We start from the raw sequence: 18,444 nt of genomic DNA, 5'->3' as shown, positions 1-18,444 counted from the left end.
GGATAAAATATGCATTATACCTCTAGAATTCACTAATCTAGCCTTGTTTAGAATTAAAGTGTATATTTGAGGATGAGGTTTCAAATTTTTTAAAAAAAAATTAAATAAAAAGGATTATTTTGGTTATTTTATTTTGAGCTATTTTGTGATAAAAAAAACTTAAAAAGCTATTTGAAAGAATGATTGATTAGATTATTGCAAATTGTAATTAATTTTATTAAGAAAAAGAAAGTTTGTAAAGGAAATGGTAGAGAATTTATCGAGACAGTCAGGTTCCAGCATTTGATCTAATTAAAGAGTCGGTGTTTGTTGTTCGGAAAATATATATTCTGTAAAATTTGCATTTATAAGGCAACCAAATTAGCCACGAAACCTCGGTTACGTTCATCCTCACGACTCTCTTGTTAGCTCCGATGATCAAATTCTTAACTTTCGAAATTGCGAAACAATAGTCAGAGTGTGACCCTTCACTCCATGGCGATCTCTCTTCTTCCCAGACCCTTCATCTCGCTCCGTACAAGCAAAAGCTTCAACCTTTCACCCAGGGTTCTCTCCCTTAGGCTATCATGTTCTTCGAATATTCCAGAGAAGAGATCATTCGCTGTTGCAACCGGTGAGAAGTTCATCGGACTCGCCTCGAGGCTTTTGAAGAGGTCCAATCAACGGACGCCTGAGGTCGATGATGAAGGAGATAGAATAGGAGGAACAGTAATCGAAGATGAGGTTGATCCAGCGATGATATGGGAACAAAGGGTTAAAGACGTAGAGGCTGAGAAAGAGAGGAGGGTCATTACTACAAGCCCTGGTTTTAGCTTCTCTGCCGCTGGTCTCTTGTTCCCTTATCATCTTGGTGTTGCTCAGCTTCTCATCGAGAAGGGTTACATCAAGGTCGCTTCCTTCCTTCCTTCTTGAATTCCACTCTTGTCTTTATATGATGATGGAATTCAAGAAAAAAAGGTTGTTTTTGATTCAGGACACTACTCCTTTGGCAGGAGCTTCTGCTGGTGCTGTAGTCTGTGCTGTGATAACCTCAGGATCCTCTATGTGGGAAGCCCTTGAAGCTACCAAGGTTCTTGCTGATGATTGTCGACGCAATGGCACCGCTTTTCGTCTTGGGGTAACTAAACCGTAGACAGTGTGTTCTGTCATTTTCTATAGCATGATTTTTGTGTATGTGATTTAGGCTGTCCTCAGAGAGTCTATGGAGAAATTACTCCCGGATGATATTCATACTAGGTGTAATGGCAGAGTTCGTGGTAAGAAGAAACAACTTTTCCCTTCAATCCAGGTTTGTTTTTTGTCAAGGGACATCTCTTTGGGTCTAACTTTCTACTGTATTGTAGTTGCCGTCACACAGGTGTTATGGAGACCTAGAGGTTTACTGGTGGATCAATTCGACTCCAAAAGTGACCTTATAAATGCTGTTTTTACATCTTCCTTTATTCCAGGGTAAATTAATACCTAGAGGCTTTCTTTTGAAACTTACTGTAGAACTTTTAACTTAAATAGTATTTAAGAACAAATGCAGATATCTTGCACCAAGGCCTGTAACAATGTTCCGTAATCGAGTTTGTGTTGATGGAGGTTTGACATTGTTTATGCCACCAACTGCTGCTACTAAAACAGTACGCTTCTTGTTTTGTTCCTCTATTCTTTATCTTCTCTAGTTGTTACTTCTGTTGTCTATTGATTTCATATCTTTGAGATCAACCAAAAGCGTGTGTGTGTGTGTGTCTTCGTCACTATTTTGGATTTCATATGTTTATCTATCTGACTTGAAAAATAGAGTAAATGAGTGAAACAAGGCCTCTGCCCACCAATGTTGCTTTGTGATTTTCGCTTTAGGTCACATAATATAGCAGCTGTTCCTTGGAGCTCAATGAACGTTCTGTTTCAAAACTTCCACAGGTTCGGGTTTGTGCGTTTTCCGCTAGTAGCTTCAAACTAAAGGGTATTGGGATCAGCCCAGATTGCAACCCTCTAAACAGGGCAACCGCAAGACAGGTAAAAAGGCTCAGTTTCTTCCAGTGGAGATCGTTCTCCTTTGAGAATAAGTGTGCTAATCTTCCTTTTATTTCTTTTTCTGATACGTATAGCTATTGCAATGGGCATTGGAGCCAGCAGAGGACGAGGTGTTGGATAAGTTGTTTGAGCTAGGATACGCGGATGCAGCTACGTGGTCTGAGATGAATCCAGTGGAGGAACTGGTCTATGATGATACTCCTGCAGCTCAAGCGATTCAAGCTAGTTAGTAAATACAAGAACTCAGTACTTAATTTGTTTTAACTAAAAACAGTATGTTTATTAATAGTTTTCCCAGAAGGAGAGACTTTTGTACTCAAAACAAAATCCAATGGTAGATAGGAGTTCAACGTTTCTTTTATTCATCAGAAAGCTACAAACTTTCATGTGTTTGAATTATAACAACAACACACAAACAAACATTAGTCACTCGACTCACTCCAAATTAGCCTCAGAAACCTTTGTTCTCCGTTGGTGTATGGGCAGAAGCGGAACTGTTCTTTGATTCACACATTTGAGAACTTTCCTATCTTAGTTAAAAGCACATGCTCTCATCTAGGTAACGAATCTGGTACAGCTATTCCTATGGTGGGACCGGTTTCCTGGTCTTCTAAACCGATTGAATCATGATTGGTAAATTGAATCGGTTTAGTATCCTCACTGGTAGAGTCAACGGATGAGTTTATCCAAAAGGCGACAAAAGACAATAATGAAACACGTCACATGATCACAAGAGAGGAACTCGTGTTTTTTTCTTTAAGTAACTTGAAAATGATTGATGGCTACAAGGAACATGGAAGTCCCGCTGTCTCTTCTGAAGCTATAATTGTCTCTCTCAAAAGTCAAAACATCTTCCAACACAGAAGAAAAACAAAACTGCTCTTGTAGAAAGCTTTTTCTTGTGAAATGGAGAAGATAGTAAGATGTGTCCGGTGGGGTTATGAAGTCAATGCTTCTTCCGATGATTGCATTAACGCAATTGACTCCTATTTTCACCAGGTTCCTCTTCCATTATCTCTATCTTTCCTTTTTGTGTTCTGTTTTCATGCTGTGCTTTTCTCTGGGGTTTTACTTCATAAAGTTTTGATCTTGGACTCTTTGTAACTGTACTCATTAATACGTGTTTGGTCGTGTTCAGGTTCTTAGTTATGGGAGGAACATGAAAGTGATTCTTGAAGCACCGATACACGACAAAAATTGTGTTTTGGGAAACATTTTAGCTGCTCATTACCTTTCCTCATGTGATCCTTCCAAAGTTAATCTCTACGTTGAAGCTGCGACTTCTAATCTTGTGAGTCTTTTTATATTCGCTGTTTGAGTTTCGAGGAAGATTCTTAGTATTATTCGTTTTTTTTCTTCTTCTTCAGGAACACTCTACACCTTACGAGAAAGCGGTTTTCGAGACTGTTACTTACTTGATTTCAGAGGACAGGGATGACGACTTGGCTTTTGAAATGCACATCGAGGTTCAGTTCTCACTTTTCATTGTTATGTTACATGAAAAATGTTATTCTAGAGTTCTTGTTTCATCTTTGTAAGTATATATATGGTCTGCAGCTACTTAAAAGATTCCCAAAGGAATTGGTCGCATTGAAGAGAGCTCAGGTTTTAAGTTTCCAGATGGCTAAGCCTGTTCCTTTTTTGGATCTTGTTCAGCAGGTATTTTATCTCTCTTCAAGTTGATGGTCACTTAATGATTTACATTGTTAGTGAACAGGTAATGCAGAAAATAAATCAAGAGACAAAATAGATTTAAGCAAACACATATTATTTTATTAGAAATCGACTAAACAATTTATTACAAGACTAGCTTATCAGCTTTATACAACCTGTTAACATCTTAACAGATGGTACTGAAAGATTCTTAATCTACCCAAACTTGTCTCTCCATCGTAGTATACTTCAGCAACTGCTTCAGCACGATCCAAGAACACTCTAAGAGATTTTCACTCTTCCTCTATAATAAAAGTCTCAGTCTCTTATTGGAATACTCACGACTCCATAGCCCTTTTATAGTGATCTCCACGTTCGTGAAACCCTAGTCTCCAAGGCAACTTGGATATATGGACAACTTTCATATTAATAAATACACTTTCATTTTCTTGGAATTGTACTTATTCCTCAAGGCATAAAATTGCTCTCCAAGTTTATCTCTTGTCTCTTCTCCACGGTATAAACTTGTTCCTCAAGTTTATCCCATGCCAGTTCAGCATCTCTCATCCACATGGTCTCCACCACTCTGCATGCCTCCTGGTTCACTCTCTGACACACACTGCATCAGCAACTAGCCAATTAGTTCAGTGACTACGTCAATACATAAACCCTCAGTTTATTCTTCTCCATCTCAGCACCTCTTGCATCCACATGGTAACCCACCACTCCGCATGTCTTATGTAGTAAAGACTAATGCATCCAGCATCAGTGACTTTGTCACCTAGTTAGTCACAGAAGACTATTGACATCTACAAGCTCCACTTGCATCTTCAATCTCTTTCTTTTAGTTTTGTGTGCCAATCAAGCACAACACCCTTCTGATTCAACAACCATGTTTCCTCACATGGAAACCTCCACACTCGATATGCCTTTCTCCCCCACGAGACTTGCACTATCTTCATCTTCTACAATAGATATGCTTTTCTCCCTCATGAAATAAACACCATCTACTTCAGGACGTCCATCACCATGCTCTTCTCCCCCACGAGATATGCACTCCTTGGATCAGAAGTCACCACTTCTCCCTCTGCTTGATTGCATACTAAGCTAAAACATATGCTTAGATGTCAATACAAACATCACAGACACACCTGTCTGCTTCTTCATGCGTACTGCATCAGGATCTGACGCATCCGCCGAACTACTTCTCGAACAACCTCTCGAACCACTCCTTAGGCTTGGGCTTCTTCCCCTCTTCTGTAAATATGGTAGGTTCATCCAATCCAGTCTTCACAGCTATCCACGCACCCTCATTAATTCCTCGAACCAGCAGCTTCATGTGCACCCTACAATGACCATACTGGCCATCATCCAACATGATTGTCTTCTGCATAGAACAATTGTATACATCTTCACATTCAGGATCAGTAACTTAGGTGACCCTCTCTGATACCAATTGTAAGTACAAAAAGGATCTGATACAGAGAGTAAAATATACAAGTACAATGTTCTTTTTTATTTCACAAAGTACTACAGGAGGATAACAATGAAGGTTTATCTTTACATAGATAAAGTGCTTACTAGTTCCCTTTCGATTTGACTAACATGTCACACTCGGACAGAGACACCAGCCTTACACGTTCCTAGATCAAACTAACCCAAGAACCCCTCTGACCCCCTCATGGCCCCCTAGCCCTTATGTTTTGTGTCTACTCTCATTCGACACCAAAACCCTTATACTTACGTCCTTCTCTTGAGGTGGTACCTAATCCTAGGCACGTCTTTCTCTACTCATACTTGTAGATTTCGTGGCTTGCCTTAGCCAACTTCCCAGGAAAGAGATATTACCATATCTTTCTTTATGGAATATTTCCAAATCTTCTTTAAAGTCTTTTAGAAATCTCCAATTCATGATTTACCTTTTCTCCAAGGTAAATCATAGTTCGTTTAGCTTCCAATTTGTCTTTATTTCAACTCTAAGTCGGCTCCAATTCCAGTTTTCAAGTCAGCTATACAGCTTCACTTCACGTAGCACTTCTTGTACGATTTCATGTAGTACTTCACAACTTCATGTAGTACTTCACGACTGGTACATGGACACCTTGAGGCGTTGTTATTCTTCAGCTTCTAAAACTCAGTCGTCACTGCACTAACATACACTTGCCTGAGGCTTTTATTGTTTCTGGTTAGGTTCTACTTGAGAATCAAAATGAAAGTTACATACACGGTATGCTTGCATTCCCATTGTTAGAACTTGGTCGAATGGAAGAAGCTGCAGCTGCTTCCAGAAAAGGCTGTGGTATAAACAAAGAAGACGCCTTGGCACATCATTGTGTGAGTTTATCAAACAAGTTTACATCTTATTCAGCATTTATCGGGTTTTTTTGTAAATATTTAACTTTTTTTTCTTGCAGTTGTGTCATGTTCTTCAACATAAATGTCAATTTAAAGAAGCAGTGGATTTCATGGAAGAAATGGCAGAATATTGGCCTTCTTGCACATCATTCTTGTAAAGCTTTCCTACTTACAAATTATAAAGCTCATCTCTTATCATTTAAATATAACCCTGATAATAATAAAAATATCTATAAAATTGTAAGGTATACACACAATTGGTGGCATGTTGCTCTCTGTTACTTGGAAGGAGGGTCACCAATGAGTAGAGTGGAGGAGATTTATGATAATCATATCTGGAAAGAACTGGAGAAAGAGGACGCCATTCCTCCAGAGGTAATTCTCTTTTGGGTTGGAAAATTATTTGGTGCTTTCACTTCCTTTATCCAATACTCAACTGTATGCAACTCTTTAGGTTTATCTCAATGCTCTGGGTTTGTTCTTGCGTTTGGAAGTAAGAGATGTTCTTGATGGTTTTAAAGACCGTCTGGAACTCCTTGCAGCTCGTTTAACTGATCAGGTAAGTCTTGCACTAGTCGAATGATATGTGTTCTTCTTCTCAATAGGGTTTTTATTGATATGTGGAAATGATTAGTTTGTTCCTCGGCCACATGTGTGGTTTGACATTTCAGGCAAACTGGTATTTGGACTGGCAGCTAGATATATTGATAGTTTGGGCACTGGCAAAGGTTGGAGAGACTCCTAGAGCTCATGAATTACTTGAGGGTCTGAAGTTCCGGTTAGTATGAATTTATAATCTTCTACAGTTTCTATAACTGAAACTGGGTATGTTGTGAAACTATGTTGTTCTTGCAGACTTTCAAAAATGAACAAGAAGAAACAACAAGTGATGCAGAAAGGGATTCAGGTTTGTTCTTCGTCCTTGAACGTCTTCTCTGTTCTAACAGTCAATATCAGTCTTATTTTCTTTTATATTAGCTCGGAGAAGCTGTGTACGAATACGCAAAGGGTAACTACAAACAGGCTCTACATTTACTTGGTTCAGATTTTAATGCCATTGACTACAAGGTAAAACAAATCTAAAGCTACTAACACGAAGACTCTCTGGATCAAACACAATGGATTCCTTTTTAACAGTTTGGTGGTTAATAACAGATCATTGCGGCATCAGATGAACAGATAGATGTTTTCAATGAAGTATGGTGCCAGCTGCTGCTAAAGACAGGCCAATCCTCCACTGGTACCTGTTGTAGAGTATTAATATTTTCATTAAAAATATATCTTGTTTACTATACCAACGAATGCTCTTCGGTCTGATGTACGAAGCCAAAGAGGTGATCAGAAAGAGGATAAAGGTCAGAGAAGGTTCTCCTTTCACGTGGCGTTTGCTGGTAAACACAATATGCATTCTTCAAGTAGGATCTCACTGGGTTTTGTTCATGTGTCAATGGGTTTTGGTGATGAGAAAACCATGTCGTGCTTTTGGTGGCAGGAGAAGAGCTATGCCATGGAAGGTGATGCAGAGGCTGGGAGTGCAGGACATAGAGCTAAAATGCTGGAATCTTCTTATTTCTAAGGAGGATCTTATTCAATCATGTTAAATTCTATCTAAATATTTTATGATCTTCAAAATTTGAAATTATTATTCAACATGTATATGTGTGTGGACGATTACAATTTCTACAAAATATACTTTGAATATGTTTTTAAAAATTACAATTTCTTGCTAGTACTGTAAATGTTATTTCAAGAGATGAAATGAAGGTGTTGCAATAAGTAGTTGACAAATTGTACAACCTATTTGTAATTGGTCACACAGAAAAAAAAAAGATAAAAAACTGTGGAAACAAATAGCAAACAGTAAATCTCAAACTTCAGCTTGTAAAATCCATGGCAAGAAATAGCAATAAAAGCTTGAAAATCCGAGGATAAGCTCTGGCTGAGGCAAACCACAAATCAAGCAAATAGAGATGCAAATCGCTGGAAAACAATAGGAAATTGTTTTATCTTGCTGCAAGAACGAAAAGCCATTCTATTGAGATATACTCTCGTATATTCTCGATATCATTGGCTATATATACTTGTATATATGTTTTGTTTCCTTTATTGTTGAATTTGTACATGTATGTATGTCGACCTTTGGTATATGGAATAAGACAACACATTAAAACATAATTTTTCATGGTATCAGAGCTTAAAAAACCTAAAAGCTTTCTTTGATCTCCATAACGACCCTAAGTACAAAACAATCTCTCCATATGATCTGAGCTCCAGTGATAGTCTTGGTGCTGTTATCTCACAGCCGCTACTCAATGGCTCAAACTATGACGAGTAGGCTATCAATCTACGTATGGCCCTTAGCTCTCGTAAGAAATTTGACTTCCTAGATGGAAGCATACCAAAGCCAGCAGTGGACTCGGCTTATCTTTAAGACTGGACGGAAAATAACCACTTGCTTGTAGGATGGATTAAGCAAACGATAAAACCCAAAATCAGGTCGTCTATCTCTACCGGGGAGGTGGCTAAAGATCTCTGGATATTATCAATAAGAGATTCTCCTCGAAGAGTGTAGCTTGCTTGCAGAAACTTTGGAACTCTCTTGCAACGTTCTTATAGAACTGTTCCACTGTAGATGATTACTTTGGAAGATTGACGAAGTTGTGGGATGGGATAGCAGAGTGTATGAAATAAAAATGTGCACCTGAAACAAATGTGAATGTGATCTTAACACCGCGCACATGAGAAGGAGATTCAGTGAGTTCATGATTTCTGGATGGGCTTGATGACTCTACACGTGGAGTGATCAGATCGCAGCTTTGTGCAATTACTCCTCTCCAAGACTTAGATAGTGAGTATCAAATGATTAAACAAAATGAAACACTCCGGTTGAATGCTACACCAGAGGTAGCGGTCATGAGTTTTTCTTCTCAAGTACCTACAAATAGATGACCTGCTACTGTCTGTACACGTGACTTGCCAAAACGTAGTGGGTATGACTCAGAAAACATCAAGAGTGGTCAAGGAAATAGAGAGCTTTCACAGGGCAGAAAGATGGGACATGACGCTACTTTTTGTTTCAAAGTCATTGGATTTCCGGAATGGTGGGGAGAGAGATTAAGAAACAATACAAACAATCGTGGAGATAACCATGAGTCTCAGGAAGGTTCAGCTGGTCATGGTAAAGGATACAATCCAAGAGCTATTGTAAAAAGAATCAACACGGTGGTAGCTGGATCAGGCAATGAGATCACATTTCAGGATCGACAAGGTTTCAGTGGGCACTCAGACGAGCAATGTGCAACGGGTTCAGAAACTAGTAAATGCTGGGAAAGCCTCTGCCATTCTAAGTGGTAAGAGTATTGATACATTTTGGATAGTAGACTCTAGAGCGACGCACCACATGACTGGGCGCTCTTCCATTCTTTTTTTTTTACCATTTCCTTATCTTCTCTATTACCAGTTTTTATCATATACATACGGTTCTTCCTATTTTTACAGTTCATAACTTTTATTATTTATCAGATGGATTGATAGTTAAAAATCCATTGTTGACGATGTTGTTGATCGATATAGTGGAACTATGAGAATATACTGATTTTTATAGTCAGACGCAGTGAATTTCCAAGCACCCGGTTTTGAAAAAGGTTTTGCATGTTTTCCATTCTGTTAGTACTTTTCTTTGATTTGTTTATTAATTTTTTTTGCTAAATCAATTATTTTTAAGTATTCACCATTGAAATTGTCTTCCACCATAAAACTATTGATGGATATGTCAGAGAACTTGCATTTCTGATTTTTTTTTACAATAAAAGATAACTGCTATCCTAAAAAATCATCCACTCAGATAACCAAGCTGGAGGAAGGTGAATTACTTTGATTAATTTGTTTGTAACTGGAATTTAATTAGTTATCGCTGGACAATTCATTATAGCTTAATAAAACACAAACAAAAGTTGTAAATTTTAATTTTATAAATTTAACAAGCTATCAAACTAAAAGCTTGGGTTAATTTTTTTAAAATGTGTTCTTTTAAAAAAGATGTTAGGTAATTACATAAAATGTCAAATGAATTATTTAAAACTGTAAATTAAAATCAAATTTATTAGATATATTGTGTCTAAATTTGCATTAAATTAAATTAAATATTTATTATTAAGTACGAAAAACCATTGAATAAACTAATGTCTCAAATAAATTATTTTAACTATATTTTATATTTTGTATATTGTTTTATTTTGGAAAAATACTACAAACATATATATCCATATAATAATGTGTTTTGTTTACCACTTCAACTTCTTTGTTTCAATATAGACACCTATAAATTATGTGCCACTGTTAATATAATGTTTTTAAATAATATATATATTCTAATTGAAATTTATGGAAGTGATCAAATAATTTTATAAATGGTAAATTAACCCATGTGTAGCATGGGTAGTTATACTAGTGACTAATAAACCTATATAAAATGTATAAGAAACTGATGATTCTATTATTATAAATAATGCATATTGATTGAGAGAAGAAATAATAGCTGGTCAGTTACAAAAATAAAATAAAAATAATAACAGCGGTATTTGTCAATATATAGCCGAAAAAGTTAACATAATGGATGAAATTTGTCTATTTTGAATCCGTTGGCGAAAATAGTTGAACTGGATCAACAAAACCCAGTCAAAACCTATAGCTATTCAACAATGTATATCAGTTTTAACTAATATTTCTATATGTTAACGAATAGCACATAAGCAATATATTGTTTTTTTTGGTCAATCTAGCAACATATTGTAAAAGTAACATAAACAATTGTTTTGTGAAGCTAAAACACTTGTTATTAAAATAGTGACCAACCGAAGTGACCAACGCGAACACTCTACCCGTTCAGGTATTTACATCTAATTCTTGTTTCCCAGTTCTCAAATGACATAATATACTCTATTTCACGACGACGGTCAAAAGAAAAATATAAAAATAGAAGAAAAAAATCTCATCACAATTAATACGTTCAAAGTCTTTTAAAATAATTTTGTATTCTCTAATTCCCCTTCACCGGTTAAGTCAGTCTTTGTATTGTTTATATTGTGAATAAGAGTATTGTGATTGAACCTTATGTTAATACTTTTTGCAATGATAAAAATCGTTGGTAGGTTAGGTTAACAAACAAAACCTCATGTAGTTGAGATTTCATAATTTAAACCATATATATGGATAACACTCATTTTATACAAATCTATCTACCTTCTAATTGATTTCACCATTACTTCAATTATTCACACCACCGTGGAGCATTTCACCCCGGCTTGTTTTAGAACATAAGTAAAAAACAAACTATCTTATACTATAAAAGAGAACTTAACTCTCTTCTAATTAAGGAGTATACGTCATTATATAGTGAAACCAGAATGCGACACGCGTCACTTTAAAATGAAACGTTGCGTCTTATTTAATGAATCAGCGACACAAATGAGCTTTTATCTGAGTGGGTGATTTCTTAGGATAGTAGTTATCTTTTGTTGTAAATACAAAAAATTCAGAAATGCAAGTTCTCTGACATGTCCATCAATAGTTTGATGGTGGAAGACAATTTCAATGGTGAATACTTAAAAATAACTGACTCAGCAAAAAAAAAAAACAAATCAAAGAAATATACTAACAGAATGGAAAACATGCAAAACCTTTTTCAAAACCTGGTGCTTGGAAATTCACTGCGTGTGAGTACAAAAATCAGTATATTCTCATAGTCCCACTATATCAATCAAAAACATCGTCGACAATAGATTTTTAACTATTAATCCATCTGATAAATAATAAAAGTTATGAACTGTAAAAATAGGAAGAACCGTACGTAGATGATAAAAATTGATAATAGAGATGATAAAGAAATGCTAAAGAAAAGAAAGTAATTAGTAGATCAAAATTTATATAAGAAAAAACAGTTTGAAATCATGGTTTTGAATGTGATATTTGAGAATAAACATGATCAAGTTGCTGAAAATTAGGAATTGATGAAAAAAAATAATTATAATCAAATTTCAAAACATTTTCCATTTGGAAAAATTTAATTGGTGAGGTAACTTGTACTTTATTACATAGAGGATATGACCATGTGTTTAAAAGCAATGTTATTGTTGTTTTCATCAACTTTGGATGCACAAGATATACACAAAATTGTTTGGCTGTTTAAACTTTGAATAATGTTATGCATACGATAAGTGAGAAACAAAATTTTCTTTTATTTCAAAACAAGTTTGTTAATTTGGGGATTTCTCCAATTAAGACAATACAGAGATTTGTATGTATTAAATCAATAATATAAATATCAAATATACGATTTATACTCCATGAAGTTATGCTGGCAGCTGTAACAATGTAGCAATAGACAACAATATATGTTAGTAACTATTTTCTTTTGTGTTTAATATAATTAATTTAATTCAATATCACAGAATAGCTTACAAGAATAACTTATGACATCATTAGTCATTATATCTTTCTTAATCTTTTAAGGCCAATTAGGTTCAAATGCTAATGAATATCAAAAACAAAGAATAGAAAAGAACAAAAAGATATTAAAAAAATACAGATGATAAATACACAGTCTTAAGAAGCAAAATAAGCTATAGATCCTCTTTAACAAAAAAATAAAAACAAATTATGCAAGCATAACCTCAAGAAAGAAAAGTTGTCATAGCTTTAGTGATCTATCTATAACAACAACAACATATCAAAAGGTTAGATATATCTATTTTTGTAAACATACAGATAAATCTTCTATTAAATTATGCAAATGTAAATATATATAAGAACATGAATTACAGAGAATAAATTTCAGAAATATATAGAAGAAAAAAATTTGATATATTGAGGGGTGGCTGTATTAATTATAATCCAAATATGAATTATAATTAAAAGGATCACTAGATGCAGTGATCAATTGATCATTGTCATACTAGAAATGCTTAAAGCAAATAGATTATATGATTTGGGGGAAGCATTATTGAAAATCATATACATTTGCTTGCATAAATTCTTGATGCTTGAAAGCAATGATTAAATATTCAGATGTTGAAAATCATCTTGAAATCTAAATCTTGGTGACTATATCTAAATTTCTCACTTTTGAGATAGATACAAGGCGATTTTCTTAATCATACGCCATCACCTTACTGAAAGTCTCAATGATCAATATCTCACTATTGAGAATCCTCTGGACCTTTGGATAGAACTGAAATCCAAATATGATCACCATAGTACGGTGCTATTACCAAAGGCCCTATATGATTTGAGGGACCTAAAGATCCAAGACTATAAGTCTGTGGATGAGTATAACTCGGCTCTATTCATGATAGTCTCAAAGTTGAAACTGTGTGGAGAGACTATCACATATGCTGACATGTTAGAGAAGAAATTCTCTACATTCCACAAGCAATGCTTTGCTTCAGCAATAATACCGAGAAATGGGTTCCTCCACATATGCAAATTTAATCTCTTGTTTGTTGCTTGCTAAGCAAAACAATGAGTTACTCATGAAGAATAGTGAGATGAGGCCTCCTGGATTTTAAGGCATTGCCTAAGGCACATACGGCCACAGAGCCAAATGAAAGAGTCAAACCATGGCCATGTGAAAGGCCATGGAAGATGGCAAGGGTGTGCGTGGATATCACCCACAGTCACTCCATAGTCGAGGCCGAGGCCAAGGTTATCAACCTAGCCGTGGGTATAAGTCCGTGGGAATAAGTCCGATTTTAAAAACCCAGGCCTCGACCAAATCTGCTTGCCATCAGTGTGGGATGAATAATCATTGGGCCAACCGATGTAAAACTCCCAAACACCTTATTGAACTCTACCAGGAGAGCATAAAGGGAAAGAACCCTATGGCCCATTGGATCCATCTAGATGGTGCGAATAATTTCGACCATGAGAATGATGATCAGCTTGAATACGAGACTTCATATTGCCTTAAAGAGGCCAATTAGATTTCGACACCATTTTTACTTTGCCTTTGTTCTCTATAGTGGACCAAGCCACATTATATTAAGAGACAAAAGATATTTTACTCAAGGTCATGGCTAGTCCAACCTCATGATGCCTAAAAGCATGCATCTAAAAATCTCTGATGCATTACATTCCACATAAATCAAAGTGGAATTTATGAAAGTTTCAAAGACATTCATATGAATAGTCTACATATTGAAACTATGGGCAAAGGAAATAAAGAATTCCTTATGATTTATGAAAATGCCCAAGGCCAAAGGAAAGTCCTAGAGACTATGCCTACTATATCTATAGGCCTTCTTTGAGCCAAGATAAATATGATTGTGGGTTAATACCCCAAATCAGTTTCCAAAGAGTTCAAGGAAGCCTTTAAACATATGGCACGGCATGCTCGGCCATCTAGGCTCTATTATGATGCATAATATACTCTTGAACTCAACTGGACATTCCTTGAAAGAAAGGAAAAGAAGTCCGACCAAGGCATTGCCTAAAAGGCATTATATTCACCCTGTAAGACCCATTGAATTAAGAAGAAAATATGGTTTCCAACAATGGGCAAAAGCGAATAAGATTACCTAAATTAAAATCGCCTAAGTGGTCGAGACTACATTCTCTATTGATCTAACGATCAATATGATAATAGGCAAATAGCCAGGGCAATCATAATCATGTTTGATTGACCCACGAAAATTATCACTTAGATGGCATTTCCATACTTAGCCATCTGAATTATGATGCAGAGATTTAAAAGGGCACAAAAGCTATCCCATAAGATCTCACGTTTGTGCAATTTATATCTATGCACAAGGGAATTTATTGTCCCAAGCACTACGAATTAGAGTATGTTCATGAGGGGGAGAGGTAAAATCCCATGATACATGACCATACTAAAATTCGTGAAACATGGTCCACAACCATATTTCATATTGGTTGAATTTATCATATTATGACCATTACCTATAAGGTTCAAAATCTAAAAGTCCATATGCTTGGGGACATCATGAGTTATGAAAGATTAACTTGCATCAGGCCATAGATATTATATCAGGCCATATAAGTGATAATAAATATTCCCACCTCAGACTAATACGGGTCATGAGTCCAGACATATATCATATTAAGATATTATGAATAAATCCACCACAAATATATGTGCCATCTAAGATCAAGTTATCTTAGAATCTCATAAGGAGGATTGGGAATATATATGTTGGATATATATTATGAATATACTTTCTCCATAAGTTTAAAAGAAACCTTGAGCCAAATGGGTGATTTAATCATAGGCCAAGGAACAAGGATTACATAGAGTTTATGAATCCCAATATCCAACATTTGAAAGGAGAAGTAGTAAGCTGGTAAAGAATGGTATCAACCATCATTGTCTTGGCAAAGATCCTCGGACTAGAAAAGATTTATAGACGTCCATATGCTACAATGATAGCAAAATAAAATGCCAGACACATTGACCCGAGAAAGAATGACTATGTCATCCCAGCTTAGCACCACACGGTTTTGATGTCTTAAAGACACAACCAAGTTGCTACAGAGTCTAAGATAAGACCAAATATATGTTCCAAAAGGAACCTCGGAAATTAAAGAAAGGTGCAAAAATGAAACCGAGGTCATATATTTTCCAGACTAGCCCGGGATGGCTATGGCTGAGGTACATACTAATGTGGTTCGGGACGCTGAGCCTCTCTGTACCGAGGGCATAGTCATTGACTATGATGAGATCTCAATTAATTATTTGATGTCTGGAAATGGAAGGAAACCATATATATATATAAATGTGTCGACACAATACATTCATAGAAAAAGCGCGAATATGTAGCACATGAATAATGAATCGAGGATCATGAACCCACGCAAGAGTACTCATAATAATGAAAGAAAGAAAGAAACGTGGGGTTTCTAAAAGTGACAGATAAAGGCGTATTGAATTGGCCATGAATATATAAACGCCATATGATGCTCAGTGAATAGATAAATCCTGAAAGAAGGATAAAATCGTGAGACAGACCAAGGGAGGTCTATATAATCCAAAGTGGTGGATAATACTACATATGTCACTACATATAATGTCTGGAAGAAATTCAAAAGATGTAGTATGTTATATATGACTCACTGGATGATAATAATATTATTGGTACCTAAAAGGTTTACCAAAGTATACTGAGCTCAGAATCATAAGATGAGAAAAGAAGTTCTCATGAACAGCATTTTCCTAAAGCTGTCCATGGACTGAATTAAATTGCTACATGTAAGCAAATGAAAAAGTTCTATAAGAACAATTCAAATCAGTCCATAGAGGAATTTTAAAATCCTTGTGTTATACTAACCAGCCTAAGATAGGTTAAATGGTTATTCATTAAAACTTAGAAAGGTTATAGACCATCACCACAAATTAACCAAATTTTGGTAATACTTATGGTTGGTCAAAATTCTCAGCATGAACCAACCAAGCTGTGGTATGAATGAATAAGCTATCATAAAGATAAGCTATAAGATCAAAGTTCATCTTTTGAATAAAATGTGTAGGACCGTATTATGTGTCCATATGCGACCAAACAGGTCCGACCATATTATAAGATTTGGTCCATGATAAAGCTGTAGATCATGGATGTCATTAGACATAAATTTGAGGATCAATTAGATCAATTCTATGTCATGACCGTGTCCGGCCTAGATCAGTCCAATCGTCCATATATATATGTGTACGAATTTCCGGCACACTAAGACTGCAAAATGTCTTAGATCGATCATAGATAAACTATGGATATAAGGATCATGATCTAACAGACATGACCTATGTATAAATTGCCTATGGCAAATAATATTATACTCATAAAGCCAAAGGCATGTCCATAAGTACTAAAGAGCTAAGTAGCTCATACTTGATATAATGATGATCCATATTATATAAATGATCTAAAGTACTAGCCGACCAATATTATGGAAAGGCATATAAAAGTGATTTGGTCAAGGACCATAATCAAACGACCAGAGTATAAAATAGTACATTTTATCTAAAGTACTAAAGTGGTCGATATCAAAGTGGTACATTTTCTAAAGTACCATCAGGATTCTGAGAGACATGATATGTCCGAACAATACAAGATTGTTCAAGTAAGAATCCATGAACATCTATTCAGCAAGTGATGTTCAAATGAGGGGGAGTAGTATGTGTTGTACTCTTTTTCCTTAACTATGGTTTTATCCCAATGGGTTTTCCTAGTAAGGTTTTAATGAGGCAACATTAAGCATATTATGAACTCATATGGTTATGGCATCCAAGGGGGAGTGTTATAATATCCATTGTGTGGATGGACCATAACCAAGTACTTAACCAAGTACTAGACAAGTCCAACAAGTACAAGAGGAAGTGCAAGGAGGTTTACATCCGGTCTACATCGGTTCATCTACAAACCGGACCGAGATCAGAAGACTCAGTCAACCTTGGAGTTATCACCATGACCAAGTCTTCTCTATGACATCAATGTAGTCAATGTAATCAATGTGTAGATTTTATTCCTTGTAAAGCATTTGTAAACCCTTGTATCAAACCACTATATATTGTGGTGTTGGCTAATGAAAAATACACACAACTTTCTCACAAATCACTCTCCACATTCTCTTTAGTTTATAACACGTTATCAGCACGAATGTGCTCTCCACCTGAGAAGTCTCTCTCCACCTGAGCTCTCTTTTCCGGCCATCTTTTCCGGCCAGAAAATCCTATATTCAGGCGCAACTTTAAACCGCCGTATCTCTCAAACTTTGTGGAGCCAGAAGACGATCCACCTATCAATCTGAAGCCCAAGACGAGAGGAATCCGTTGCCGAAGACGGCTTGTCGATCCGATCTCTGACGCGTCGTCAATCGCATAAACACTCCGCACCGCCGACTGATGGTTTTCCGGCCAGCTCCTCCACCTCTCTATCAACCAGCTCATCTGTGGATCAGCTCTATCTCATGGTGGTCCATTCAGATTCTTGTGGTGTAAAATGGTAAACTAATCTATCCATAAAATCTAAGAACACCATTATATCTGAAAAGAAATCTAAGGATCTATATGAATCCATAATATTAATCTTGTTTCTATGATCCATTGATTAATAAGAAACTTGATTCTGAATTATTTTGAATCCATAAAAGTTATAATTCTCTAAAGGTTCTAAGTATCTCAAAAATAGATTAAAATACCTAAAGATCTATATGAATCTTGTTTATAAAACTTATGAACCATAAACTATTAGAGATAGCTTAAACCTATGGATGTTTTGGCCAATTTACCAGATGTGATAAACATGAATGTATAATCTGGCCAAAACAAAAATCCATGAATCCTTTTCTGTGCCACTTTCGGCCAGATCTCCCGAATTCAGTCAACCAAAATAAAATCGAAATTAAAAT

At 35.9% G+C, this 18,444-nt stretch overlaps 2 protein-coding genes across 4 annotated transcripts; both read left to right on the top strand.

Annotated features, from left to right (window-relative positions):
• The first annotated feature begins 292 nt into the window (after positions 1–292).
• On the top strand, positions 293–2,383 carry LOC108818631 (uncharacterized). Of its 2 annotated transcripts, XM_018591543.2 has the most exons (7): positions 297–888; positions 974–1,117; positions 1,184–1,256; positions 1,344–1,449; positions 1,529–1,625; positions 1,909–2,004; positions 2,097–2,383. In XM_018591543.2, exons 1-7 carry the CDS (start codon positions 475–477, stop codon positions 2,250–2,252), a joined length of 1,086 nt encoding a protein of 361 aa, XP_018447045.2. In that variant the 5' UTR covers positions 297–474; the 3' UTR covers positions 2,253–2,383. The 2 variants fall into 2 exon arrangements, with proteins under 2 accessions (XP_056849292.1, XP_018447045.2); XM_056993312.1 differs by lacking the exon at positions 2,097–2,383 and having other exon boundaries at positions 293–888; positions 1,846–1,986.
• A 313-nt stretch (positions 2,384–2,696) lies between these two features.
• On the top strand, positions 2,697–7,743 carry LOC108822786 (uncharacterized). Of its 2 annotated transcripts, XM_056993350.1 has the most exons (14): positions 2,697–3,021; positions 3,161–3,313; positions 3,390–3,488; positions 3,580–3,681; positions 5,866–6,009; positions 6,090–6,184; positions 6,276–6,405; positions 6,485–6,589; positions 6,702–6,808; positions 6,886–6,937; positions 7,009–7,098; positions 7,186–7,270; positions 7,357–7,421; positions 7,523–7,743. In XM_056993350.1, the coding sequence occupies exons 1-14, from the start codon at positions 2,929–2,931 to the stop codon at positions 7,604–7,606; spliced, it is 1,404 nt and encodes a 467-aa protein (XP_056849330.1). In that variant the 5' UTR covers positions 2,697–2,928; the 3' UTR covers positions 7,607–7,743. The 2 variants fall into 2 exon arrangements, with proteins under 2 accessions (XP_056849330.1, XP_056849329.1); XM_056993349.1 differs by having other exon boundaries at positions 7,357–7,743.
• The last annotated feature ends 10,701 nt before the right edge of the window (positions 7,744–18,444 follow it).

Source organism: Raphanus sativus, chromosome 8 (genome assembly GCF_000801105.2).
Source record: "Raphanus sativus cultivar WK10039 chromosome 8, ASM80110v3, whole genome shotgun sequence".
Classification (NCBI taxonomy): domain Eukaryota; kingdom Viridiplantae; phylum Streptophyta; class Magnoliopsida; order Brassicales; family Brassicaceae; genus Raphanus; species Raphanus sativus.
This window is presented reverse-complemented; position numbering and strand designations above follow the sequence as displayed.